This window comes from Caretta caretta, chromosome 5, assembly GCF_965140235.1.
Source record: "Caretta caretta isolate rCarCar2 chromosome 5, rCarCar1.hap1, whole genome shotgun sequence".
NCBI lineage: Eukaryota > Metazoa > Chordata > Testudines > Cheloniidae > Caretta > Caretta caretta.
In genome coordinates, this window is record NC_134210.1 from 81,327,588 (window position 1) to 81,355,098 (window position 27,511).

At 43.7% G+C, this 27,511-nt stretch overlaps 1 protein-coding gene across 1 annotated transcript in view; it reads left to right on the plus strand.

The window, feature by feature from the left end:
* The window catches only part of LMNB1 (lamin B1), a 42,898-nt gene extending 17,843 nt beyond the window's left edge, over positions 1-25,055 (plus strand). The window contains exons 3-11 of the mRNA XM_048850872.2: positions 1,227-1,352; positions 2,282-2,452; positions 9,957-10,082; positions 18,599-18,819; positions 19,426-19,651; positions 22,254-22,358; positions 22,744-22,863; positions 23,471-23,587; positions 24,309-25,055. Of these exons, the coding sequence (XP_048706829.1) occupies positions 1,227-1,352; positions 2,282-2,452; positions 9,957-10,082; positions 18,599-18,819; positions 19,426-19,651; positions 22,254-22,358; positions 22,744-22,863; positions 23,471-23,587; positions 24,309-24,350 (1,254 nt within the window). The 3' untranslated portion in view covers positions 24,351-25,055. The remainder of the gene's footprint in view (positions 1-1,226; positions 1,353-2,281; positions 2,453-9,956; positions 10,083-18,598; positions 18,820-19,425; positions 19,652-22,253; positions 22,359-22,743; positions 22,864-23,470; positions 23,588-24,308) is intronic.
* The last annotated feature ends 2,456 nt before the right edge of the window (positions 25,056-27,511 follow it).

Below are 27,511 nucleotides of genomic sequence, written 5' to 3' on the forward strand. Positions count from 1 at the left end.
GAGCGAGAGACTGTGTTTCATTTGACAATAAACCTGGCCTGGTGCCTTTGTACCTTATCAAAGTCTATGGTCATTGGGGGTTTTCTCGGTGTCTGCTGTGCCAGCGATCTGCAGAGCCGGGACAGCACAGAGGGAACACACGCACGCAGCCGACTGTTATCAACATTGACCAGAGCAGAGTACCACACCGGTGGTGGCATCTGACAACATTGTCAGCCTGTTCCTTGTTATGTGTGTGGAATGTGCAAGTATCGGAGTGTTCTGATATCTAGTGTCCAGTACCTTTTAGGTATGTATCTTTTTGCAGCATCAGCCATTTCCTTGCCAGCTTCTGTGATCAGGGCCTGCCTCTGGCTCAAAGCTTAAGTTTGCTTTATGTTAGCAAAGTCTTGACCATTACTTTAGCTCAGGCCTTAGGCCTCATACTGGGCCTCTGATACAAAGGTTTGTTTCAGGGCCTCATCTTATTACAAGGTGTAAATCAAGACTCCCTACACAATATGTGTATGCGACGTTCTCTACAAATATTTAAGAACCACAGTCAGTCTGTTCACTTGCATCTTTTTTTTTCTTTTCCCACTCTCCCGTTTACCACAAATTATTCTTATTCTCAGGCCCCAAATCTACTTTCCTATGCTTTACCATGATAAATATTGATTGACAAAATTCTGTAGGTGAATAGAATCTTGCAAGTTTACTTTAGAACACAGTAAGTTAGACCACAAACAGTTTTACTGGGTTGACATCAAAAGGCTCAAGATCTTGAACTCTTGATTGACCTACCTTAGTTGTTTGCCCACTATCTAACAAAGAGGGAAGAAAAGCTGTGCACTGGTTTTGTAGACCTTACAAATTAACTATAGGCTCTGCAACAACAGTTAATAGATGTTTTCCTAGAGCTGTAGTGATATTGGTTGCTGAAGCTACCCAATTAGTCTTTGCCAAATAGAAAATCTTGACTAATCTCCGCTAATTTCTGAGGGGATTAAAGGAAATTAATGACTACCTTTGAAAATGATTGTCCTTATTAAGGTGAAGTACCCTGATTGTATCTGTAATGAACTACAAGAGTTGTACAAGGTGAGGGTAAAACAGACTTTGACGTAAGTGGTAAATTTAATAACTTTTTATTTCAATGGATAGTTCATTCTCAACTGCTGCTTAAAGATGTCAATAAGTGGTGTGTGAGAGATCTACTTAAGCCTAACTATACTAATATTTTTTAGTTGGAAGCCTCCTTAGCTGCTGCCAAGAAACAGCTGGTAGATGAAACTTTAATGAAGGTGGATCTCGAAAATCGTTGTCAGAGTCTGTCTGAAGACTTGGAGTTCCGTAAAAATATGTATGAAGAGGTAATTCTCTTTTAATACTAAGTTTTAGTTCTAGAGGAAGCAGATTTTAAACATTTTGGATCATTTCAGCTTGCTTATTGGGAATCCTGGTATGTTTTTTTTATTTGTATATTATGGAAGCATAAGAACTTAACCTAGAATGTGACATGACTGAAATAGCTTAATATTTTTTTACACTATACCCCTTTAAATAGTATAATCTGAAATTTGTTCGTGTTCTCTTTAAGGTAAGGACTTTCCACTTTCCTGTTATGTATGAGTGTTGAGGAGGAGCATGAGAGCAACAAAAAACATGTTTTAACACAGTATCCCTTACTCTGTGTCGGCATCTTTTTCCTTTCCAGTTTCATTTTCAACTTTGCTGCTATTACTGGTAAACGCCCTTTTGCAGAACCTGGGGAAGAGTGTGCAAGTGTACTGCCTCTCCTCCCCAAGCAGTGATTAGTGAAAATTTCTCAAGTGATGTCAAATGCACAGAATAAATGGCGAGACACGTACGTTTTCCCCTCCAAAGTTTTAAATCCTAAAGTTTACTTGTAGCAAAAGTATACAGTCCTCAGAAATGTGATATTTCAAGTTGAAGGTGCTCCTCTAACACTCTTGTGATTAGTTATTCTCATGGGATGTAAAATTCAGTTTATGGAGTCAGATATGGAATCTGCTTTGTGAAATTTTGAGGTGTTCACCAGAGTATAATTTATAAAGATATAAAGGTGGATATGCTACTGGAAATATTCTTGTGAAATACTCCAACATTTATTCAGAACGCTAGCTGAAAATGACATTATTTCACATTCTAATTATAGCAGCTTAAAATTGGACTCGCTCTTGGCTGTTGGTCTAAAGCTCATCTTGACTGAAATCACCAGAATATTGTTAGTGAAATTTTCAGTAAAACATAGGAATAACATTATTTCTGTTTTTCTTAGGAAATCAACGAGACAAGAAGGAAACATGAAACTCGCCTGGTTGAGGTGGATTCTGGGCGCCAAATTGAGTATGAACACAAACTGGCTCAAGCACTTCATGAAATGAGAGAGCAGCATGATGCACAAGTGAAACTGTATAAAGAAGAGCTGGAACAGACTTATCATGCCAAAGTGAGAGCATCTCTCTTTATACTGCTGCTTGACAGATTTTCTCTTGGGGGATTATAGTAATTCCAAATAACTATAAAACTATTTAAACTTCAAGGTGTTATCAAGAACCTTGGGCTGGATTTAAAGTTTCATGTTTCTGGGTGTGAATGTAAATTTCTAGACACATGTAAAATCTGATTTCCACTGGAAATAATTGTCCGGAAGTACCAGAATGTAGTGTCTTGGACTGCACTTGCAATGTGTAAAAAAATGGGGAATATGACTAGTACTGTGGATTCCAGAAAATGTTTTACATGTGGATTTATATTAATATTGGTGGTGGGCAGGGTTTCCCATATTTTTTATAAAACTAACTCTAATAGGTGTTGCTGAAAAGAGAAACATCCTTTGTGACAACACATAAAACATGGTTAAGCAGCAACTCTACCACACCCACCCTTTCCTCTACAGGAGGAGCAGAGTGGAACTTACTTGTACAGAAATAGATTACTTTATATAGTTCTTCTTTGAGTGCTTACTCCATGTTGATTCCATTGTAGGTATGTGCGCACCTACATGCATAGTCGTCGGAGATTTTTGCCTTAGCGGTATCTGTAGGTCAGCTGTGGTACTCCCTTGAGTTCCATGCTCATACTCTGGTATATTAGGTGCCGCCAACCCTATGCCCTCTCAGTTCCTTCATGACAGTTGGTCAGAGTGTCTCGTCTTGCATTGCAAGAGCATTAGCGGTTCTTTACAAGTTCTGTCTTCTTTTTATATACTTTGTAGGAACTTTGTTAGCCATTAAGGTAAATGTTAGGTTAGTTTAGTAGTTAGTCCTAGCTGGGACTTCATCCTGGAGCGGAGTATGTCCCGTTCCCCCGGCTTCAAACCATGCTAGTCATGCAACAGACTGATGCCTATTAGTGACCCCCATGACAGTTGTTTGAAGTGCTTGGGAGAGTCTCATAGAAAGGATAAGTGCAGGATCTGTAAGAACTTTTGCCTTAGAACCCAAAAGGAGCAGGATATCTGCCTGAGGGCCCTCCTCATGGAGGCTGCGCTTCGTCCTGCATCCGAGCCCTCCTGCTCAGATCCTACACTGAGCACCTCAGCATGGGTGTGGAGCGCACTACTGGCACCGGGCTCTATCTGGCATCATTCCCCCTTGGCGGTGGCTAAGCAACAACAAAAGAAGAGCACCCCACCACTAGAGGGGAAAGGGGCTTTGGGCAAAAGACCTATGTCAGGCCAAGTGCCTGCCCGGGACTTCATGGGGATACCACTGAACTCTGACACGCCCAGCCAGGAGTCCGACTTCCAGGGGCGGCAGGGGACCCCAGGTTCTCCTAGGGCCTTCGTTGACGAAGCAGACCCGGCAGCTAAAGCACAAGCAAGACAGTCAGCACCACAGATGCTGCCCCAGGTGCCAGACTCGGCTAAGTTGCTGACACCTAAGGGCATGCCAGTAATGGGACCTGTCCCATAGGGCAGTGGAGCACCCTTGATCCCTGGACCAGAGGCATAGATCCCCATCTTGGTGGCCTAGGACCCCAGCACTGGTTGGGGTCTCTGGTTAGAAGGCCCAGGTCCCTGATGGCCCAGGTCTCCCTCTACGAGGCATGGGATACTGGAGTCGAGGCACCAGTCCCCATACACCTGGTACCGGCAAGCTTCCCGCCAAAGATTGCCATGGCGCAGGTCACCTTTACCAAGACGGTCTCCCAGATGTCAGTCCCCACTGGGGCGGGATCACTCCCTATCATGGCACTGGTTTCCACCTCCCTGATACTGCTTGTTGGGCAGGCACCGATCCTTGCCCTCACCTCACCAGTTGCTGACTAGAGTCAGTCGGCAGACTCAGGCCTCAGCGGCTCCATCCTGGTCTCCGGAAGGGCAATGGTCAGAGTCGGACTGGGAGTTCAGCCCCTCACCAAGGAGGGATGATTTGCTGCCAACCAATGAGATTGGTACCGCAGCAGCGGCATGGCAGCAGGGGAAGTGGCCTGCTCAATGGCCACACTGTAACCCATGGGGCATACCCATAATGCTGGTCCCATATTCCCACCAGTCCTCCCTGTCTGCTTTGGAAAAACCGCCTCCGGCACCGGAGTTGGAACAAAGTACTGAATCAGATGCAGGGGCAATGCATCGGGCTCCAACATCTAAGGAGCTGTCCCGGAGCGGGAAGGGGATCCCAGCCCTACCCCAGCGGTGCAATCGTTGTTGTCTACAGACAAACTGGTGGCAGGTCCCTCCCAAATGGGCAGTACCCCCGACAACTTCAAGGCGCACCAGGCCCCCCTTAAAAGGGTAGCTACCAATTTGAACGTAAAAATTGAGTCTGCAGAGGAGTCAGATGACCTCTTTAACGTTATATCCTCCTCCAACCAGGTCTGGTTTGTGCTGCCTGTCCACCCAGAGGTCCTTAGGATTGCCAAATAGCTGTGGCAGACCCCCTCTTATATTTCCCCTACTTCTAAGAAGGCGGAAAAGAAGTACTACATCCCTACAAAAGGGTTCGAATATTAGTACACACACCCTCCAGTGGGGTCGCTGGTCATGTCCGCTGTTAGTGAAAGGGACAGACAGGGACAAATCAGTGGCACGCTGAAAAACAAAGACACCAAGAGACTGGATTTGTTTGTCAGAAAAGTTTATTCGATGGCCAGCCTGCAGTTTTGGGTGTCTAACCACCAGACCCTGTTAGGCAGGTACAATTTTAACCTGTGGGACTTCCTTAGCAAATTCAAGGAGGCCATCCCACAGGACTGAGCCCAGGAGTTCCACCGCTGTGCTTTCTTCCACTAAAGGGGCGGTGACGGGCCGTCCAGATGGTCTGGGATGCTACGGATTCGATAGCCAGGGTGGTTGCCTCTGCGGTGGTCATGAGGTGCAGCTCCTGGTTGCAGTCCTCTGGGTTATCCCTGGAGATGCAGGCCACCATTCAGGATCTCCTGTTCGAGGGGGCAGGGCTCTTCTCCAACCTCTCTCACACAAAGCTTTACAGCTGTAAAGACTCCCATGCCACCCTCTGCTCCTTGGGCCTTAATACTCCTCAGCAGGCCAGGCAGCTGTTCCATCTTCTGCCTCCTCCGCCTCCATAGTCTAGGTCTTGCGGGACTCCCTGGCTGAGAACCTACAGTAGAAAGGATAGAGACCAATGGCCTGAGCGGCGACACCTGTCTTCCTGTTCGTCGACTCAGCCTGGCCCTTCCAGGAACCAAGGAGGCCAGGAAAAAGGCATTTTGAGGATGTGCTCGAGGGTGGTGCCCCAGTCACTTCCCAAGATCCACCCTCCCGCTCTTTCTTCAACTGTCTGCCCCTTCTGGTCGGCCTGGTCATGGCTGATCTCAGACCATTGGGTGCTCAATACAATATCTTCAGGTTGCACCCTGCAGTTCGTGGCTGACCCTCCCTTCGACCCCCTTCAGGGACCCATCTCACAAGCAACTTCTCTCCCAAGAGGTCGAGAACCTCCTGCATCTGGGGGCAGTGGAGGGGGTCCCTTGGGACATGGAAGGAAAAGGGTGGTTCTCCCATTACTTTCTAATCCCAAAAGCAAACATGGGCCTCAGACTCATTTTGGACCTGTGTTGTCTTAACAAGTCCTCTCAAGAAATTGAAGTTCCGCGTGGTCTCCCATGGTCTCCATCATCGCCTCCCTGGATCCGGGAGACTGGTACGCTGCCCTCGACTTGAAGGACACGTATTTCCATTTTCCCAGGGCACAGGTGCTTCCTCCATTTTGTGCTGGGCCAGCGCCATTTCCAATTCACAGCTCTGCTCTTTGGTCTCTTGTCAGCCCCAAGAGTATTCACAAAGTGTGTAGCGCTAGTGGTCGCTTACCTGAGGTGCCGGGGCATTCAGATTTACTCGAACCTTGATGACTGGCTAATAAAGGACCAGTCCCAGGATCAGGTGCAGCAGCATCTCAATCTAGTTTGCTCCACCTGTTGTGACCTGAGGCTGTTAATAAACGAGGAAAAGTCTATCTTAATTCCAGTGCAACACATACAGTTCATTGGAGTGGTCCTCGACTCCAGCCAGAGCCTTTCTTCCCCGAGGCTCGTTTCCAAGCCAGGGTGGACCTCATCTCATGCATGCAAGCCCACCCTCTCACCACCGCTCACCTGTGTCTGCAGTTTTTGGGCCAGATGGCGCCCTGCACTTATGTGGTTCGGCACATGTGGCTCCACCTCAGGCCCCTGCTGGCATGGCTGGCGTCTGTCTACATACCCAACAGACACAGCGTGGACTGTGTGATCAAGGTCCTGGACCACGTACGGTTGTCACTCACCGGGTGGCAGAATCCTGGATAGTTGTTGGAGGAAGTTCCCTTTGCGTTTCCTTCCCCATCAGTGACCCTAATCTCCAATACCTCGGACCAGGGGTGGGGAGTCCACCTGGGCAATCTCAGCACAAGGTCGTTGGTCAAGTCACGATTGCTCCCTGCACATCAACGTCAGGGAGCCAGAGCGGTTCGCTTGTCCTGCCAACCCTTCCTACCTAACATAAGAAGCAAGGTGGTCCAGGTCCTGACGGATAATGCAGCAGCTATGTTCTATATCAGCAAGCAAGGCGGAGCCAGATTATCTGCCCTTTGCCAAGAAGCCCTCAGGCTCTGGGACTTGTGTACAACATGACATCCATCTCATTGTGGCACACCTCCCTGGGGCCAGGAACGCTTTGGCAGATTGCCTCAGTAGGATCTTCTGGTCTCGCCACGAGTGGTCTCTTCATCTGGAAGTGGTCAGCATCATCTTCCAGAGGTGGGGGACTCCCCAGGTAGACCTGTTCATGTCTAGGCAGAACAGGAAATTACACGTTTCCTCCTCCATTCAGGGGATCGATAGAGGCTCCCTTTTGGACCCTTTTCTGCCCCCGTAGACGGCGGCTTTGTTGTACGGCTTCCCACCCAATGCTGTTGATTCACAGGGTCTTCATGAAGATCAAACAGGACAGGGCGAAGGTGATCCTCATAGTACTGGCTTGGCTGCGCCAGCACTGGTTCAGCACGCTTCTGGGCCTCTCAGTGGCTGCTCCATTACAGCTACTGCTCAGGCCGAACCTGCTGTCCCAAAATCATGGCAGTCTTCTGCATCTAAACCTGGTGGCGCTGCTCCTGATGTCTTGGCTGCCACATGGTTAAATGCAGAGGAGCAGGAATGGTCGGCTGGTGTCCAACAAGTCCTGTTGAGTAGCAGAAAGCTCTTCACCAGAGCGACCTGCCTGGCCAAATGGAAGCAATTCGCTTGTTGGATCTTGGATAAAGGTATTCGACCCCAAGCGGGCCTTGCTGCAGTTAATCCTGGACTACCTTCTGCATCTCAAGCTCCAAGGCATGTCCATTTCATCTACCAAGGTCCACTTGGCTGCTTTCTCAGCCTTTCATCCACCACTCAAGGGTAGGTCGGTTTTCGCCCAGGACATGACTGGTAGGTTCCTGAAGGGCCTTGAATGTCTCTACTCACATGTCAGGGATCCCGTTCCTCTGTGGGACCTGAATCTTGTGCTGTCACGGCTCACGAGACCCCATTTTGAGCCTCTGGCTTTCTGCTCTCCTCATTTCCTGAAAGGTCATGGTTCTTGGTTGCAATAACATCTGTCTGCTGGGTCACTGAGATTAGGGCGCTTCCTTGGAACTGCCCTATATGATCTTTTATAAAGTCCAGTTGCGACCACACCCTGCTTTTCTGCCCAAGGCTGGGTCTCAGTTTCATACGGGCCAGGACATTTACTTACCTGTCTATTTTCCAAAGCTGCATAGGTCGGAGGAGGAGCATAGGTTGCATTCCCTAGATGTCAAGAGAGTGCTAGTCTTCTATGTTGAGAGGACCAAGCGATTCCGCAAGTCGATGCAATTGTTTGTCGCGTTGGCCTAGAGGATGAAAGGTTGTACAGTGTCAGCTCAAAGAATTTCCTCTTGGAGCACTGCCTGCATTCGCTGCTGCTACGATCAGGCAAAGGTGCCCCCTCCGGCGATTCTAACCGCCCACTCAACTGGGGCGCAAGCCTCTTCAGCAGCTTTCCTAGCCCAAATGTCTATCCAGGACATCTGTAGGGTGACCATCTGGTCGTCTGTACAGATGTTCAAGTCCCATTATGCGCTTACCCAGCTGGCCCAGGACAATGCTGGTTTTGGTAGAGCAGTTGCAAGCCGTTAGACTATGAACTCCAGGCAAGCACTCAAAGAATAAAAAACGGTTACCTAAGTTTTTATAACTGTTCGAGATGATGTGTTGCTCATGTCCATTCCATTACCTGCTCTCCTATTCCTCTGTTGGAGTTGCCAGCAAGAAGGAGCGGAGAGGGCATAGGGTCTGCGGTATCTAATATATCGGCACATGAGCGTGACACTCAAGGGGGCGCCACAGCCAACCCTACAGATACCACTAAGGCAGAAATCTCTGACTGTGCACGTGGGCATGCACACACCTAGAATGGAATGGACATGAGCAACGCATCTCGAACAACAGTTATGGAAAAGTAGATAAGTTTTTGTTTGTTCCTTCCTGTGCCTGGATGATTCAGCATTTCTGTGAACATACTCCTGTCAGTTTAAACTCCCTTCAGCTTGCTTTTCCATGTTCATGGATTTCATGGTAGGTAAAACTCATGTGCACTGATAAAAGAATAAATTGCATAGTGTAGTTAGAGTAAATTGCTACTGATAGTTATGGTCAGATTAATCTTCCCTGAAAAACTTGAATTGAATTTTGGAATGGTATCCTCCTTTAAAGTCTAGCCCAAAATTTAGGGACTAGATCTATTTTTACTAGCCTAAAACCGCTTAATGAACTTTAGGTTTTTTCCTCAAACTTCTGTGTGTGCTGTTCTATTTTAGTCAGTACTTTTGACCATATTTGAGATTTTTTTTTTTTTTAAGTTGTATTTATAGTGCTGCCTAAGCTGTCTGTGGCACTGTTCACTTCTTTTGAAAAAATTAATTTCCACGGTTGCCAATATATTTTTTTAAATAGCAAATTACTTAAGGAAGGTGGTGGTGGTTTAAAGAGAAGGAATGTGATTGCTCAAGGGACTGGTAGTGTGGTATAAAGTCTTTTGATTTGGGACATCCCAATATAGTGATTGAAAAAGTAACACTAGTAACTTTTGTTGGTGATCTTGGTCAAGTGCCTGCACCACAATAGGAGCCCTTGTTTGGCAGTCTTAGGGCCAAAGAATGAAAGGCTTGAAATCTAAATTTGCCTCTGGATGAAGACGTTTGCAGTTCTAATTTGGGACATGTTGACGGGGTGAGTGGGGGAAGCTTGTACTGCTGTTGGTTCCTAGCATTCAACCAGATTTTGACTCCCAGGAAAGTGAATCCAGCACTGTAACTGAGCACTACACTTGCTCAATTACGATTACAAAAAAGGCAGCATGATGCTTTTCCTGTATTGCAGACAGGAACTTTGTGGTTTATTGGTAATACAACATGAAATTTCTTTAGGGACCAATGCTTGCTTGCTTATTTAGTAGCAAGTCTTTTGAGACTGATGTGCAATTTGCTTTGTTATAGCTTGAGAATGCCAGACTCTCCTCTGAGATGAGTAGTTCTGCAGCCAATACAGTAAGAGAAGAACTGACAGAAAGTCGCATGCGGATTGAAAGCCTCTCCTCCCAGCTTTCAAGCCTACAAAAAGAGGTAATAAATCACCTGGGATTTAGACCTAGTCCCTGTAATAGAATCGGATTTAAAACCGCGAGTGCGTTTAATGACTTGTGAAGTAGTTTCTGTTTTGATCATTACAAGCAAAAAAAAATGAACAGGTTTTAACTAATGCAGGTTCTGTGGTATTTGACTTAGAAATGGGCAGGGCCCTGGTATAGTGTTTTCTTGAGAGATGTTTTTCCGCTTCAAGAATGACAAGGTTTTATTTTCATCTCATGTCTCTACCCCATTGTACTGTTTGTCGTCTGTGCTCTATGGGTTCTTCTGCACTCATCACCGTAATATCTGAGCAGGTGGGCATTAAGCAATGTGGTATTTGTCACATATGTTCTCTCATCATCTTCCAAGCGTATGTAGAGTATGTTCTATGAACTTTATTTTATATTCACACACACACTGCTGTCTGTATGTTTAAAAAAAAAAAAGTCAAATAAATGCATATTGCACTCGGAGTAGAAGTGGTGAGGGTTGTGGTGATCCTTGGTTCCTGTCTGAATTCATTTCACAGTCTTCGGCTGGCCCCTGAGAAAGTTCAGTCTCCTGATAGATGAGCTTTACCTTTATTGTATGCATTTCTATTGTGCCAGAGGAGCAAAGTTGTTTGATCCAGGTTTTCATTCCAGAGCTTTAATGGAACTTTTAGATACTGTGGGCCCAGGCCTTTAAATGTTTTGAAGATAAGGACTGAGACATCAAACTCGATTCAGTAGTCAGTTGGGAGAGGTGCATGTATTATGGTATGTTACTATAAGAAACTACAAAATAACATTTGAAGTGAGGTTCTTAAGAAAGTGACAGTGAAACCAAAAAAGCTCTTATTTGTATTACTGTAGAGCCTAGGAGCCCTAGTCATGAACCAGGACCCCACTGTGCTAGGCACTCTACAAACACAGAAGAAAAACATTTATTAAGTTTCTGTTTTCAAGGTAGGTGAAACAATATTAAGCAAATAGTTATTCTATATAAACAGGATTTGAGGCCTTAAACAATTGAGACCTACTCTTGCTTGGTAACTCTGTACTATTTACACTACATAAATATGTCTTCAACAAAGAGAATTTTGTCAACTCCCTAGGAAAGAAACTCACCTTGCTCTCCTACCAGCACATACTTTGAAGCACCATTTAAGGCAAAAGGTTGAGTATCTAACAGGCCTTGCACTATAACCTTCAAATCGTCAACTTCTCTTGAACCAGCAGGGAAAGAGTTCATGATTTGAGTTCCCTCCATCAAGAACATCCTCTCACATCTAGAATTCTAGAAGCTGTTGATCATCTTGTTTGTTGGGATGAAATGTGAGAATATTTCAGACCCTAAAATAACTAGAATTCATGAGCTTTATGGCACAGAATCTTGAATTAAACATACTGGAAATCAGAGTAGCCTATTGAGCAGAGGGGTTGTATATGCAGAGGGGTTGTATGTGACACACACGACTGAGTAAACCATGCATTATGGACTTGTAGACTTTAAGGTTAGAAGGGACCAGTATGATCATCTAGTCTGACCTCCTGCACAACACAGGCCACAGAATCTCACCCACCCATTCCTGTGATAAACCTCTAACGTGTGACTGAGCTATTGAAGTCCTCATATGCTCAACTGCCATGGACAGGATTTTGCTGGTATTCCACACCTAGCTCACAGTGTTTTAAAAACAGCTTGTGTTGGGAGGGGCTGTATCTCACGCACCCCTTGACCAAATGACTCCAGATTTGTACCCCTGACCCTACCCTGTGCCCTCGGCGGGTGTAACAGGTTTCTAACCACTCAGACTGTCAATGTGAATTTAAAGAAAAAGGGATAACTTGATTTGGGAAAGAAATGCTGCTGCAACACCATGGTGCAGCGAGGTGCTAGCCCATAGTACTGCAGTTGATGATATGAGCTGGCTACCTTAGTGCAAATTTCTCTGTTCCCTGGCACCTGAAGGTTGCTAACAGATTTCTTTCGGAAGGAGGATAGTGTTGCCGGGGAAGGCATCACTTGATGCTTTCATTTTATTTACTCATTCCTCAAGCTTTGCCTTTAGAGCTTTCGCTTAGAGCTATCCTGCTGCTTTTCTTCAAGCCCCCTCAAGGCTTTTGCTCGTGGGTCTGTCTAGCCTTTCAGGGCAGAGCCATACAGATCTAGTACCCTTGTGACAAAGTCCAAGACCAGATGATAGAAATAAACTTTATTCTGTGAACTTACTCATCTGAATCTACAGCATCCAAATAACTAAACAGAGCAAAATGGGAGCATTGAGCTGGGGAGTTGGAGGGAGGGGGAAATACCAGTATGGTTTTCATATTCATAAGTGAAGAGCAGAGGACTTTGATGGATGACCCGAAGTGAGTCAGAATTTACTGAACTCCCCAGATAGACAGCAATATGTCGGCGGGACAGCTTCTCACATTTGACATAGCCACCGCCTCTCGCAGAGGTGGATTAACTACACTGATGGGAGAAGCTCTCCCGTTGGCGTACCAGCGTCTTCACTTAAGTGCTACAGGGCGCAGCTGCCCTGCTGCATCTGTGCCACTGCCGCATTGTAAGTGTAGACCTGCCCTAAGACAGGCAGGCTCTGCTGTGACCCTGGGAGTGGCTCCAGGTTGGCCAGTTCGGGTGTGTCTGGAGGATCACAGAGTTAGAGAGACAAGCATGGAAGAGGGTCGAGAAACTCCATTCACCAGCATAATGCTGAGCAAGCCAGTCTTGTTCTCCCTCACCATTTTATTGTGAGTCTTGCAGCACTCGGTGTTTTTCTTTATGTCTCAGCTGCTGGTGGGGATAGATTCCAAGGGAAGCTCAGGTTAAATTACAGATAAGTTTCTAGCCTTCACATTTGCATAAAAGAGCTTGAAAACGGGAAGCCAAGTACATACAGAAACCAGAAAAAATAGCTCAATATTAAAAAAGATTTTTTTAAATCAATCTCCTGATTTTAGGGGCCTGACATGCTGTTTTTGAATGCTTGGGGCTGGCAAGTCTGTGATTAGAATGGCAAAGTGTGACAGCTATAATTTATATATTTCCCATCTCTTTGCTCTACATTAGATATCTCATATTGAGTGATTCCTCTGTCGCAGGTCTTAATAGTATTCATTCCAGGGATCACAACTGAATAGATTCGGATATTCTACACGCCGGCTCCCAAAGAAGGGGATGATCTTCCCAGTGAAAAAGGATGTGAAAGTAAAGATCGGCTCTCTGCCAGAGGATGTAATGTCATAAAATGCAACATTCTCCCCTTCGTAATCCAGATAAACCCCAGTGTTACTGGGGCTTTGAGGTAGGGCCAGAGCAGTCTTAGGGGAAGTGAGGGCAGGGTACTTATTCCCTGTACTCTGCAAAGCCCAGATCCCCTCCTCGGGTGTACGGCTTATCACTCCCTTTTGTATCACACGCTCTTTGGCAATGTCCGAAACCCAAAAAGGTTTATTCCCCACCTCCGCTTCCCAGTAACTTCTCCCTGAGGTGAAGCCCTTATAGCCCAGCACACAGGCAGCAGGGTGAAACCTGTGCTCCGAAAATTGCATTTATTTGTTGATCACGCTCTCTTCTCTGGACAGGAGGGAACAGGGAATTCCCAGGTCTGGATCCAGAGTGGCCTTCACCTCTTTCTCTGCCTTCTGCATTAGCTGAAGGTTGGTCTTTCCAGGAGAGCCTCATCTACTCGGTTACGTAATCCAGACTGAAACTATCAGGGGCATTGTTAACAAGCAAAGTTTTTACTTCTGAAAGGAAAGTTTAACTTTGCCAAAGATGGAAGAAAGCATATGTGGCTATTCATAAACTTTAAGGCCAGAAGGGATCATCGTGATCATCTAGACTGACCTCTTGTACTTTGCAGACTACAGAACTTACAATTTTTATCCCAGTTACCATTTACCCCTGTGTCCGGAACTGCTTTCTCTTTCAAAATCTGTTCCAAGACCTTGCATACAATTGAGGTCAAACTAACAGGCCTGTAGTTTCCCGGATCACCCTTTTTCCTGCCTTAAAAATAGGAACCAATTAGCAGTTCTACCATCGTGGGGTATGACCCCTGAGTTTACAGGTTCATTAAAAATCCTTATTATTGCGCTTGCAATTTAATGTGCCATTTTCTTTAATATTCTTGGATGGAGATGATCCAGGTTCCCTGATTTAGCCCCATGAAGCTGTTTAAGTTTCACTTCTGCCTCCATTGTGATGATTTCTCCTGCCATATCCTTGTTCCCATTAATCACTTTGCTTTATTAAAAACAGGAGGCAAAGTATTTGTGTGTTTAGGTGTTGATCCATGACTAGATTATCTTTAATCTCCACCCCATCATCAGTGCTTAGTGGTCGCACTTCTTCTGTCCTTGTTTTCTTATTTATATGGCTATAGAACCTTTTACTATTGATTTTTAGTGCCCTTTGCAAGGTCCAACTCTGCTTGGGTTTTGGCAGTTCTCACTTTATCTCTAGACTTTCTGACCTCCAAAAGTTAGCTTTCCTTGCTTATCCATCCCGTGTTCTATTCCTTGTAGGCATTCTGCTTTCCCTTAATCACCTGTTTGAGATGTTTGCTCATCCAGCTTGATCTGCAACTCTTCCCTACGAATTTTTTCCCCTTACTTGGGATTCAGGTTTAAGATAATTTCTGCAACTTTAATTGAGAATTACTTTGATGCCTCCACATTCAGTTTCTTGAGTTCTTCAGTTTAGTCCACTTCCTTAAGTAATTCCTTAATTTTTTAAAGTTATCCCTTTTGAAATCAAGGACCCTCATTGCAGATCTATTTTTGTTTATTCTTCCATTTAGTTTAAACTGAATTAGCTCATGATCACTTAAAGCAAGGGTGTCTCCTGCAACCAGTTCTATGAGGTCCTGACTACTTACCAATACCAAATCTAAAATAGCATCATCTCTTCTTGATTCAGTGACTATATTTGGTGAAGAAATCTCACCTATCATATCCAGGAAAATCTGGGCCCTACTATTATTAGTAGCGCTTGTTCTCCACTCTGTATCTAGAGAGTTAATCTTCCATAATATCTCAATTCCCAGTAGTATTTATTTCATTAAAGAGGTCTCTATCCATATCCAATATCACTATTGTTGACTTAATACAGAAGCAATTGAGACTCTGCCACGACCTCCAGATTGTGTGTCTTGTTAAAATGTGGGCAGTAGGCAATGTCCATGTCCTCTATCCCCTATCTTATCAGTGTCTTTTATTTGGAAGAATTGTATGGCATTTCACAAACATCACATGGATTCTTACTATAATTGCTTATGTAGTCTATGCTCCATTCCATGTGCAAAACTCCTGTAGACTTAAGCTGGAGTTGGTGACAAGGTTTGAGTATAGAACACACGAGTTCCTTGTTACCCAGATGTATCACACTATGGGATAGGACAAGAAGTTAAATACTTTCCCTAATAAACAATGGAAGTGGAGGGGAATGGGAATTTGCAACCAATAAACTGAATTTCCCCAAATTAGAATTTAGCCATAAAGCTGCTGATTATGCTTACTGTTGTATTAAAAATTTCATGGTACTCTTCATATATAAAAGTGGTTAGTATTTGTCCTCTGGAAGGTAGCACCTGGCAGCATGCTTCTTATCGTACCAGACTACTAGCAGTGGTTCTAGCTACACCACTCAATGGAAACCCTGCTTCATTTTAAAGTTTTCTATGGCTGTTGCTGACAAAGATCCCTTCAAAGGTTTTTGATTGAGATCTTTAGTGAATTGTCTGCAATGAACACCCTAACAATAGTTGATTGGGTAGGATAGACTTTTTTGTATTAATGTAGTTTAAAACTGTCGCAGATGCATGAGAGTTCTGCTGAACCATCCAGATTTCCATCAAAAGGAATGCCCATGCAAGGTAGGTGGGCAAAATGTGGCCATCTTTAGGACATAGTGTATGCTTGGCCACACCTGTCACTTCATTCCAATTCTATCTACGTCCCCTCTTTTTTTAGAGACGTCTGGGTCTGTTGGGGCCATTTGTATCTCAGCATTGTTCGGGGATTCCTTTGTTTGTATTTGCATCTTTTTGGTGTGGCATTGGCCTTATGTCACTCTTGGACAGTCTGGCAGGTGTGGAAGGGGGAGATATTGAGTATCCATCCTCTTGGGGGGAATGAGTGGGGGTGTGTAGTGTGGGACAGGGCAAATGGATTGTTTCCTTGGTGATTCACTGGACTTATTCCTGTAGAGTCAGAAAACGTGTACAGTCTATAATGCTAATTTGCACTTGTCTTTTTGAGGCACTCAACGAGCTTTACAAACACTAATGAATATAGCTTTACAACTTTTCCTGTTAAGTAGGTGGGGTTGTCTTTATTTTAAAGATGAGGACACTGAAGTACAGAAGTTAATTGACTTGCACAGGAAACTTATTCCGGGCTTTGCCACAAAACTTCTAACTCCTAGTCCTGTGTCTTAAGCACCATGCCACCTTTCCATGTTTATAAAGATATCTGGAAAGATGACAGCCTTAGATTTGGTTGTGTCTTTGTATTGTGTGCAGCTGATGTTGTTGTAATGGGGAAACCTGCAGGCACGCTATTGTGGCTGACTGGAACTAATGAGCCACGAGGACTTCCCTGAAATCAAACTTCCGTACAGTATGAGCCTTTTCTCTCCTCCCTCCTGCCCGCCCCGTAGTGACATTGCCTAACTTAGCATTGGTGCAATAATGCAATTAATAAATTCCAAAAAAAACCCCTACAAGTCTTTCAGCCTTCTTTAAAGGGAGAAGCTGCTCTGAAAAGAATCTGTTTAAAAAAGAAAAAAAAAAAATCTTAAGAGCAGATCAGTTGAATATGTATAATAATATCTACTCACTGCACTCACTAAAATAAGTCTTTAATGCTTACTCTCTCTCTCCCCCCCCTCCCCCCCCCTTCTTTCCTGCAGAGCCAAATGCAGATTTGGGGTAGTGACTATGCTTGTGTGTTTTTTTTTTTCTTCCAGTGTCCCAACATTGCATTGGCATCAATGCAGTTCAGTCACTTTAAGAAGTGATGAGCCTACTCATGTGGCCTGCCCAGTGGTGTGTTTCTGCCATATTGTATGAGCTACTCAGAGCAGATCTAGGCCAGATAGTGGCATATTGCCAGCAGCTGGGCTACACTACTGTTCCCTTAACTATTAGTATTAGTGCAGCTGAATCCATGCAATTACAATGGGAAGTTGAGCGTTTAATGTCGACGTGATTTGAGAGAGTAATCTGGATTCTTTTCTGGCTTGTGCATCAACAGAATTGTCGAGTTCTCATCATTTTTTCCAGCATGAGCTGGAAAAAATCCAGTTTTGTGTTTCAGATTCCAGGCTGATTTGTCAAGGATGGCAGCTAGGTTTTTAATACCTATAAATGGAAGAGACTTAATTTGGAAGATGTTAAGGTACATAGAAGAAATTCCATGATACCACTTAGTCACTGTTCAGAGTAGAATTGCTCCTTTTTTGGATTATTTAAATAAACTGAGATGCTGGATAACAATGCTCTTACTATCTGTTATTGCCAGGCTGTTAATGAAAGAATCCTTTTTCTAGGAAACACTTCAGATTTCATCCCAGAAGGATACATTCTAAAGCACGTTAGATGATATCATGTGGCAATAACCAGACTGCTTTTCCAGCTCATAGCTGTTTTCATAGCAATATTGTTGGAATTCTGGCAACATGTTGGAAAGTTTTATATGTGCATGAAGTTCTTAGCATGTAATGCGAAAGAAAATTGTGGTAGGCATTCTTCCCATGCCCTTGGCCTTTGCTCACTCTCAAATGCACCTTCTGTGAAATAAGAAGCAATAGTTGTCCTTTTACAGCCAAAGTTCTAATCTGTGTTGCCAGTTCTTGGGGACCCCTGAACATTCAAACTTGTGCTTGCAAATGATATTCTTTGTGGTTTTGAGGGATGGGGTTGGGGAGGAGCTGGGGGTGGAATGAAACATAAAGGTTAGATTAGCAATTCTTTGAAGAGTAACTCCAGATGTCTACTAATTTGACACTTGTACAGAATATTAGGAATACAATAATGGCTTTAAATCTTATTTAAAATGGCTTTTGGAGTCCTAAGCATAACTTTAAAGTCCCAGTCTTTTTCACTGTGACTCTTCATCTTCTTGAACCTTCATTACTCAACTTATAGGAATGAAGTGAGTATCTGATGCTGGGTACATGTGTGGTCCAGATGTTTTCCAACTTGCAAAATTCAACTTTAATCTCTGAATGATTTAAAAAGCCACAATTTAATTTCTCTTCTTGAAAAATCAAGAGCAGATTTCTATCACTTGCATGCCAAAGTACTGTATAGACAATTGCATATGTACCGCAGGTGCAAATGTGTACTCTTCAAAAGTTTTTTGTAGGACAGGAAATTGGAGAGGGGTGGGTTGGGATTCAGTGAAGGTAAAACACTGTCTAACCTAACTTCCAAAATCTAGGTTTCTTGACACCCTCAAGAAGTGAATGTTTTCCCTGGGTAGACGCTAACTTCTTTTTATGTTTTGTTCTAGTCTAGGGCATGGCTGGATAAGATGCAGGAGCTGGAGGACACACTGGCTAAGGAAAGGGACAACTATCGCAGGATGCTTTCTGACAAAGAAAGAGAAATGGCTGAGATAAGAGATCAGATGCAGCAACAGTTGAATGACTATGAACAACTTCTGGATGTGAAATTGGCTCTGGATATGGAAATCAATGCATATAGGAAATTGCTGGAGGGTGAAGAAGAGAGGTAAGAAATGATGTTCCATTGAATATTGTTGGTGTCTTTTGAAAGACAGATCAATAAACCTCAAGAGAAAGCTCTTTTGTTGGGAGACTTTGATTAAACACTTAAGGGTCTTTTACTATACATGTCCATATTTACCTTTCAAAAATAAGAGGCCCTATATAGCCCCCTGTAAGGTGTGGAGCTTTTCATATTAATATTCTCAAAAGCTAATAGGTGTTAATAATAAATAATTTAAAGGCAAGATGTGGTAAGAAGAGATGAGCAAATCTGCAGGGCATTTATGCAAAGCCTTACTTTTTTCAGCAACCTTTAACAGTACACCTGTAAAGGGAGAAAATCCTTAGTATTAGCAGTTTTTTTTAAAATATGGAGGTGAGGAAGCCTAAAAAAAAAAGGTAAGGTGCAAGTATTGCTTATTTTGTTAGTCTGACTTAAGTGGAATAGTATGCAAACTCTTGGGGAGCCAGATATGACAAGTGTACTGTGGTGCTTGCAGTGGCAGCTTCTTTTGTCAACCCAGCCATAAGGAAATGAAAATTATGTGCTATGTAAGAGAGCACTGAAATACTTGATGTGCCACGTATGTGTTTCCTTCCTCAAATCCAGGTTGAAACTATCTCCCAGCCCATCTTCTCGGGTGACAGTCTCTCGGGCATCATCAAGTCGTAGCATGCGCACAACCAGAGGAAAGAGGAAGAGAATTGATGTGGAAGAATCTGAAGCCAGCAGTAGTGTCAGCATCTCCCATTCAGCTTCTGCTACTGGAAATGTTTGTATTGAGGAGATAGACGTGGATGGGAAATTCATCCGCTTGAAGAACACTTCTGAGCAGGTTTGAAAACAAAATGATGTGCCATCACTTTGTGATATACTGATTGCAAGAAGACAGCCTCAGGCTGCATTTGTCTTTCAGGCTTTGTATCATGTGCCTGAACCCAGGAGTGCTGTAGAAAGCAAATGGCTCTAGGATTCGGTATTAAATTAATGATCCAGCATGACCTCTTACCCAACATTCTGGCATTGGAGGTATTTTCTTCCTGATAATGTATACAACTGAGATTCCTAAACACTTAATCACGTAAGATAATAGTCGCATTTCTAGGCACTGAGCATACATGTAGTAAGAGACGGTCCTTGCCGCAAAGACGTTGCTATCTAAAATGACAAGGCAAAAGGCAGCAAAAAGAAAATAGTCTTAATTTACAGATGTGGGAACTGAGACACACAGTTGAAGGTGCTGTCTGTGTAGGCATTTGCCTCAGTTGCACTCATCTAGTATCCAGCTTTCATTGCAAAACCCTAATTTACATGTCCAAAACCACTTATTTGCACCAGTGGAGTTTACTGCTGCTTAGAACTGGGGTAAATGGCACCAGTGTAAGTCACACCATACAGTGCCTTGTCCTGTCAATATGCGAGGCTTGTGCTGATTTAGCTACACTGGCTAGCCACAAATGATTGAAATCATGTCACATCCACACTGTAGATGAGGCATGCTCATGGTTGTGCAGAAAGTCTGTGTCAGCTGGAAACTGAAGGCCATGTCTACAAGACCATGCTTTCTCTCCTTGACCATAGTTGCCAAAATGGTGCTGAGTGTGGTTTGTCTGTGACTGTTTGCAGCTAAACTGCGTTCAGAATGAGTTTACGTGCATCCAGCACTGGCGCCTGATGCCAGCAATGGATAGAAGTTTCAAATATAGACAACACTTGTCCCTTCACTTTTTCATATATTACATGAAGATATCCCTTTTCTCCTTCAAAGGTGTGATCAGATAAAACACATTAATTTTTTTTAAAAAGAGCTCTGAGCTCCTCTAGAAGGAGCTATAGTAAAGCATAGTACTAATCTGCAAAAGAGAGAAACTACAAACTTCAAACCCTAATTGTTGCAGTCTGACCCAGTGTCCCTTTCTCCATTTGCTGGGTCCCATGTGCTTTCAAGTCACCTAGCTCTGGGGAGCATCTGGTCACTTTCTAGGTCTGGGTATGTGTAGGGCATGCTCCCAGGCTCAGACCTCTTGTCTGAAGCCCTTTCTTGGGACATAGAGCACCTCTCTGCCCAGCTGTTCTAGAACCCAAAAGCAGAGTTATAAAAGTGAGACTTTTGAAGCCCCCTTCAGAACTCCGCCTAAGATGTGGGTGTAGCTGGCTTCTAATTTGTTTCAGAACAGTGTGGTAAGACAGCAAAGAAAACGGACTTAAAAACCAATTTATTAACCACAAACTTTACTCAAAGTAAACAGCAAAAGTCCTGATGCTCCTTCCTCCTCCCCCCCACCCCGGTGTCTGTCGTCACCCTTCTGAAAGTCCAAGGTTTGTCAGAGTTTAAAGCTGGGCAGAGTCCCTCTTGTACTCTCTCTCCTGCAAGTCCTTACCCTGTATAGAGTAGAACCTCACCCTCAAGTAGGTTGCCTCTGTCCCCTTTCCATGTGTTCCACTGGGATGCTCCAGCCCCTCCTGCAGGTCAGTGTGTAAGAAATCCATTGTTTCATAGTGGTGGGCCTCTGGTTGTCATTCCGAGTGGATATCCGCAGATAGTCCTTCAAGAAGGTGTCCAGCATCTTTCCAGAGCAGGGCACTCTCTGGAATGCAGTGCAATACAAAGTGTGCAGTTCAATACGAATAGAATACAATACGAATAGAATACAATACGAAGTAGACTTCATAATTTGGTACAGATATATCCCACTTTGTCACAATGACTACTTGATTATCAACCCTAAACCTCAATAAGATAAATAGGGCTGCCTCATATGTCTTAGTGTCTTCAGACTCAAGACTGCATTGCACTCACATTTGGAAGTTTATTTCTGTGTTCAGAAAGAAGTTTTTTTCAGAATTAAACCTTCAGTTCTACATAGAACATTGGAAATGTTCCATCTGCAGAGACATAAATATTTGTGTTTTCTTTATTCTTGCCATCACTTATAAAAAGCCATGTTACACCAACCATGAAAAAAGTGTTTGTCACAATAGTGCAGTCACAGAGTACTGTTAGGGAGATGTGTTCTGAAACAGAAAAATGACAGGAGTGTCTTTGGTTTTCCAGAAGATTGGACATACTTCATATGTAAAAGTTTGAGTCCTAAAAGGTACTAAATATTTGTAATGGGGTTCATATTCTATATTTCCCGAACCCAAGCTGTGATGAGAGATGTCACATTTAAAAAAAAATAAACCCTTGAACCAATTTAATATCAGAATTATAAATTAGATGTCACATGGTGTGATGTTTCATTCTGGAACATGAGAGCTAATCTGAGTCTGTTTAGCTCTGTAATTATGTGGACTTCAAATATTACAGAAAACTTTCCAAAGCTTTTTTTCTTGCTGTCTGTCGGGGGGGCTTTATGATGATTTCTATTTATCTTGCAGGAAATTATACTTGTTGGTGTAAATTTAATCTTAAATTCCTTTCCCTTTGTACATAGGATCAACCAATGGGAGGCTGGGAGATGATCAGAAAAATAGGAGACACTTCTGTCAGTTACAAATATACCTCAAGATATGTACTAAAGGCAGGCCAGGCTGTTACAGTAAGTGAAATTAGCTTTGATAAACATGTGAAACCATTTGAAAGCAATGTAAACACAAATAGGAGAATGAGTTTACTGTTTTTAGTCATATTTTCAGATCACTTAAGATATTAGCATCTCTATTGGCATCAAGTGCACCTTGAGCCTTGACCATGCACTTGTACATGAAGATATACATTAAAACTGTCCAGTCTGCATGTACAAAAGTGGGGTTTTTTTTAAACAGGTAAAACAGATGCGCAGAGGCCTCCACTTTTAAGAGGGGTAAATCCACCAAGTTTCCGCACCTAACCACTTCTCTCACATACTAGCCGTAATCACAGATGTATTGTGTGACTGAGACTCATTTCGTTCAGGTCTCTGTATGACTTCTTTTCTCTTCCAGGTCTGGGCTGCGAATGCTGGAATTACTGCCAGCCCTCCCTCTGACCTCATCTGGAAGAACCAGAATTCTTGGGGCACTGGCAAAGATGTGAAAGTTATATTGAAAAACTCTCAGGGAGAGGTAAATTAGATTAGATATAGTTAAACCTGAAAGACTGCTTACTGGACTGACAAATTAGGTGCTGGACAGAAGTTGCATCCCAATAAAGATGAAGCATTTCAAAAAAATGTTTGAAGATAGTTTTAGGGCCGGCTTTCCAGTAAGGTTGGTCTTGTAATGCTTGCCTCCTGGCATTATGGTGAAATGCTTTTACTTTCTGCTTGAATTAAATCTCCAAAACTCAGTAGCATTTGCTTATAGAGATATTGGAACTGTGGGAACACTAATCTATTGAGGAACAATCAGTTGACTTCCAGGGAGAGAGAGAATTCTTAGAGCAGGAAATGTCTAAAAGAAAACGTATGTTAGACCAAAGTCCCTAAAGGAGTCCGTTTAGCTACTGGAGGAACTTAACAAGGAAAACAATATGAAAAGCGCATTTCTTAGTATGTGTTGCTAATGTGTATAGTATAGGCATATGAATAAAGTCTATTCAGGCCGCAAATGAACAAGCAATGGTTCTTTGTTTCAGGGTAGGCATAATATTGGCACCTGGTTTAGAAGCATCAGGTCTCTAGACTTACGAAGTGTTACTGTTTTATTATCTAAAACCTAACTCTTATTGTAGGAAGTTGCTCAGAGAACCACTGTCTTCAAAACAACTCTACGTGAAGGCGAAGAAGAGGAGGAAGTTGAGGAAGAAGCAGTTGAGGCAATTGAAGAAGAGGATCTTTTTCACCAGCAGGTATTTTGTTACGGGCAGATTAGTCTAATTTTTATTTAAAAAATGAGAAGCCAAGCACATGAGCACTGAATTTTGGGAAAATATCAGTCCAAGCTCATAACCAGAACACCCATATAGAGGTAAAGTTAGTGCACAAGATGCTACAGAATACTACATATTACCATAAAGAGAGTTATGGCTGCTGTGGGAAATATTATTTTCAGTTGCCAGACTTTGGTTGAAAGCCAAGTCTCATAACATTGTTTATGGGATTAGTATAGATTCAAATTTTTGTTGAACAATAGTTGAAGTACTTTTTACTTGCACATCTATGTTTCTGGGACTGTACAGTTTAGTACCTTAAAGAATCCTAGCAATTTAAGAAAATATAGCTATATCTTTAATGTACTCAGTTGAAAAAACTAACCGTACTTCATGCCCATTCCACAAAACTTACCAAATATATAGCTTCACATTCCAAAATAATAATTACCCTTAAACTTGTGTTTTACTGGTTCCCTTTTTTTCACTACCTTCCTCCAGGAGAGGATACCTAGCATTCCTCTGGCTACAGAGGGTAATTTATTTTGAGTTAAAGCTCTGTAGTAATGACTGATTTTTGGCTTAGACTATACCAGGTATCACATGTTTTAGTGGTTTGAAGTGGCATTTTTAAGATGCTGAATCTTCAACTGTAAGATTTTTTTTTTTTTTCAGAGCTAACTTTCTCTATTCCTAACAGGGAGACCCAAGGGCAGCTAACAGAAGCTGTGCAATCATGTGAATTTCTTCAGTCAACCAGCTTCCTCAGATTATGGTAATCCTTGCCTGTAGAGCAGAGCCTTCGCAGAAGCACAATATTTTTATATTTCTTTTATGTGAGTTTTTAAGCTGCAAGTCTGATGGCCTTAATTTCCTTTGTCACCGAAAAGAAAGTTTTGTAAAAGAAACCATATCTGTAACTCTTGCAAGATGTGAATTGTTGACACTGAACTATGTACTGTCTGAAAATGACCCCTCAATTTTTTATGCCAGTCTTTTTTTATTCTTGTTAAAAGGGAAATATGCCACTGTGTTGTATTTTTTTGTTTTTTAGACTACATCATTTAGACTAGCCATCTGCTGTCGATCCCTTTATATTTAGGTGCTGTTGGGGAGTGGAAGGCATTTACAAGATGATGAATTCTTTTGTACTGAAGACTTTGTTTTTGTACTACGCAATCAAAGTTACAAAACTTTTTTATAGAAAAGACAAGCTTTTCTTTTTTAAAAAAAAAACAACAAAGCCTAATCACGTAAGCACTCATCAGAGGATGAAGGAAGCAGAAAAAACTTGTTTTATTGGTACCTTTTTCTTTACTTAGTTTCTTAACCAAGGGTGGGAGGGGGATGTTTCATGTTAAACATGCTAGTTGTGTTTTTAAAGATAGTGTAACTTGCTTAAATTTTCTTATGTGATATTAACAAATAAAAAGCTGTTTTAATATGACATGTCTTGTCTCCACATTTTAGGAAGAAAGCTAAAATTCTCTTCATTGGGGAAAGGGCTAGATATGGTGAAATGTGGAATGTAATCATAGATACCTCTGCATCTGAAATATGTGCTCCTCAGCAATCTGAAAGCTTCCCTATTGCTGCGCCCAGACACCCTTTTAGAAATTTACTGGGCCAGAATCTTTTTCATGCCTTTATCTAGACCAGGGTCGGCAACCTTTCAGAAGTGGTGTTACGAGTCTTCATTTATTCTCTTTAATTTAAGGTTTCGCATACCAGTAATACATTTTATTGTTTTTTAGAAGGTCTCTCTCTAAGTCTATATAACTAAACTATTGTCATATGTGAAGTAAACAAGGTTTTCAAAATGTTTAAGAAGCTTCATTTAAAATTAAATTAAAATGCTGATATTACGCTGCCGGCCCGCTGCCAGCCTGGGGTTCTGTTCACATAGGCCGGCAGCAGGTTGAGTGAGGCCTGTGGCCGGTACCCCAGCTGGCCAGGGGCTGGCAGCCATAACTCCGGGCTGGCAGCCATAACCCCAGACCAGCAGCAGTCTGAGCGGGGCTGGCGGCCGGGACCCCAAACCGGCAGTGGGCTGAGCGGCTCAGCCCACTGCCAGTCTGAGGTTCCCTCCGCCAGCTCCTACCAGCCAGGGTCCTGGCTGCCGGCCTGGGGTCCCAGCCCTGCCCACATAGAGTGGGTACCTACCTTCTCCCTGATTCTAGCCCATTCTCTTCCTCTCTCTCGCTGCACTGAGCTGAGGGTGGGAGTGCACTGAGCACAGGGCAGGGGGTGAAGGAGCAGGTTGGGGTGTAGGGTTTGGCCAGGAGCTAGCATGAATGCCTCAGGGTTGAGGCAGGAGGTTTGGGTGTGGAATGCTTACTGGGCAGCTCCCATTTGGTGCGAGGGGTGCAGGCAGGAATGTGGGATGGGGGGTGCAGGAGCTCCCGTTTGGTGCTCAAGGTGGGGGTGAGAATATGGGGGGTGCAGGAGTCAGGGCATGGGGTTCGGGGTGTGTGAGGAGGGCGCAGGAATCAGGGCGTGGGGGGGGCTGGGTATGTGTGGGGGGTGAAGGAGTCAGGGCAGGGGGCTGGGTGTGTGTGAGGAGGGTGCAGGAGTCAGGGCTGGGGTCGTGGGGGGGTGCAGGGGTCAAGGCAGGGGGCTGGGGTTGTGGGTGTGGGCTAGGGTCATGGGGGTGCTCCCAGCTCCCTGCCCAGAGCAGGTCACGGGGGGATATGCCCTGATTTTTTCCCCCCCTTTCCCCACGGCCCCGTCCCCACCTCTTCTCCACCTCCTCCCCGGAGCAGCGAGCACTCTGCGGCTCTGCTTGTCCCCCTCCCTTGCAAGAGCCGTCAGCTGATCAGTGGCAGGGAGGGAGAGGAGGAAGGGCAGGAACCCAGCATGGTGGGGGGTGGGGGGAACCTTGCCTGCCTGCAGCAGCAGCTGGCAGGACCAAGTTTCTTCACCCTGCCCCTGCAGGGAGGGGGGGATGAGGGCAGAGAAGAGTGGGCCGGGGTGGGCAGGATTTTTAATGGCATGCTGCTGCCTTCCAGGATCCCGGCCTGGATTCGGCAGTGGGCTGAGCAGGGCCGGCAGGTGGGACCCGGCAGGCAGCAGCGTGGCATTAAAAATCAGCTTGTGTGCCGTCTTTGGCATGCGTGCCATAGGTTGCCGACGCCTGATCTAGACTACAGAAAGTCCAAATGAGCGTTTGGAATTCAAGCGTTCTGTCTGTGGTTCGCTCTCTCCTGGAAGTGAGAGCCATAAACTAGGTATGAGTTGGTTAAATACTTAAACTAGATTGAGGCTAGGTTAATATCTATGCTAATAAAATTGTTACTTGGCTTGTATAATTCATGCAGCTACTTCAGATTGGTTGTTTCTTGACATGCAGAGAAGAGGGTTCAGCTGGCCTTCAGATATCCATGTAAAAAGTGATTACTCTCAAAGGTTCAAGTGGCAGTCATAAGTTTTGCCAGTTGGTCTTGAAATCTTCCTCCAGTGATGAATGTGCTCAATGGAATTATTTGGAGTGAAACGTCCTTCTATTTGGTCATCTACTCAACACTTCTTTATTGGGGCATGCATTATCCTTAACTGTTCCTGAAAGTTGCCTTGCCTTGAATATTTCTGGTAGTTCTCATGGTCTGTTCTTACGATTAAAAAAAAAAATGGACATAATATTTGTAATGGGGGAAACACTCAAGTTTTCATTTGGATAAAGCACTACAAATATGCATACTCATAACTCCTTAGAAATACTATGAACAACTTTTACCATAGCAGTTAAGAATTTCTTCTTAAAACTCTGGCCACAATGAGGAAAGCACAGGAGTGACCTGAAAACAAAATCAATTAAGCTTTTTCTTAAAAACACAAAGTTTGGGTTGAGTTTTGGGTAAATTTGAAAAAATCAATTTGGAGTATTTTTTTTTTATTTTATTTATT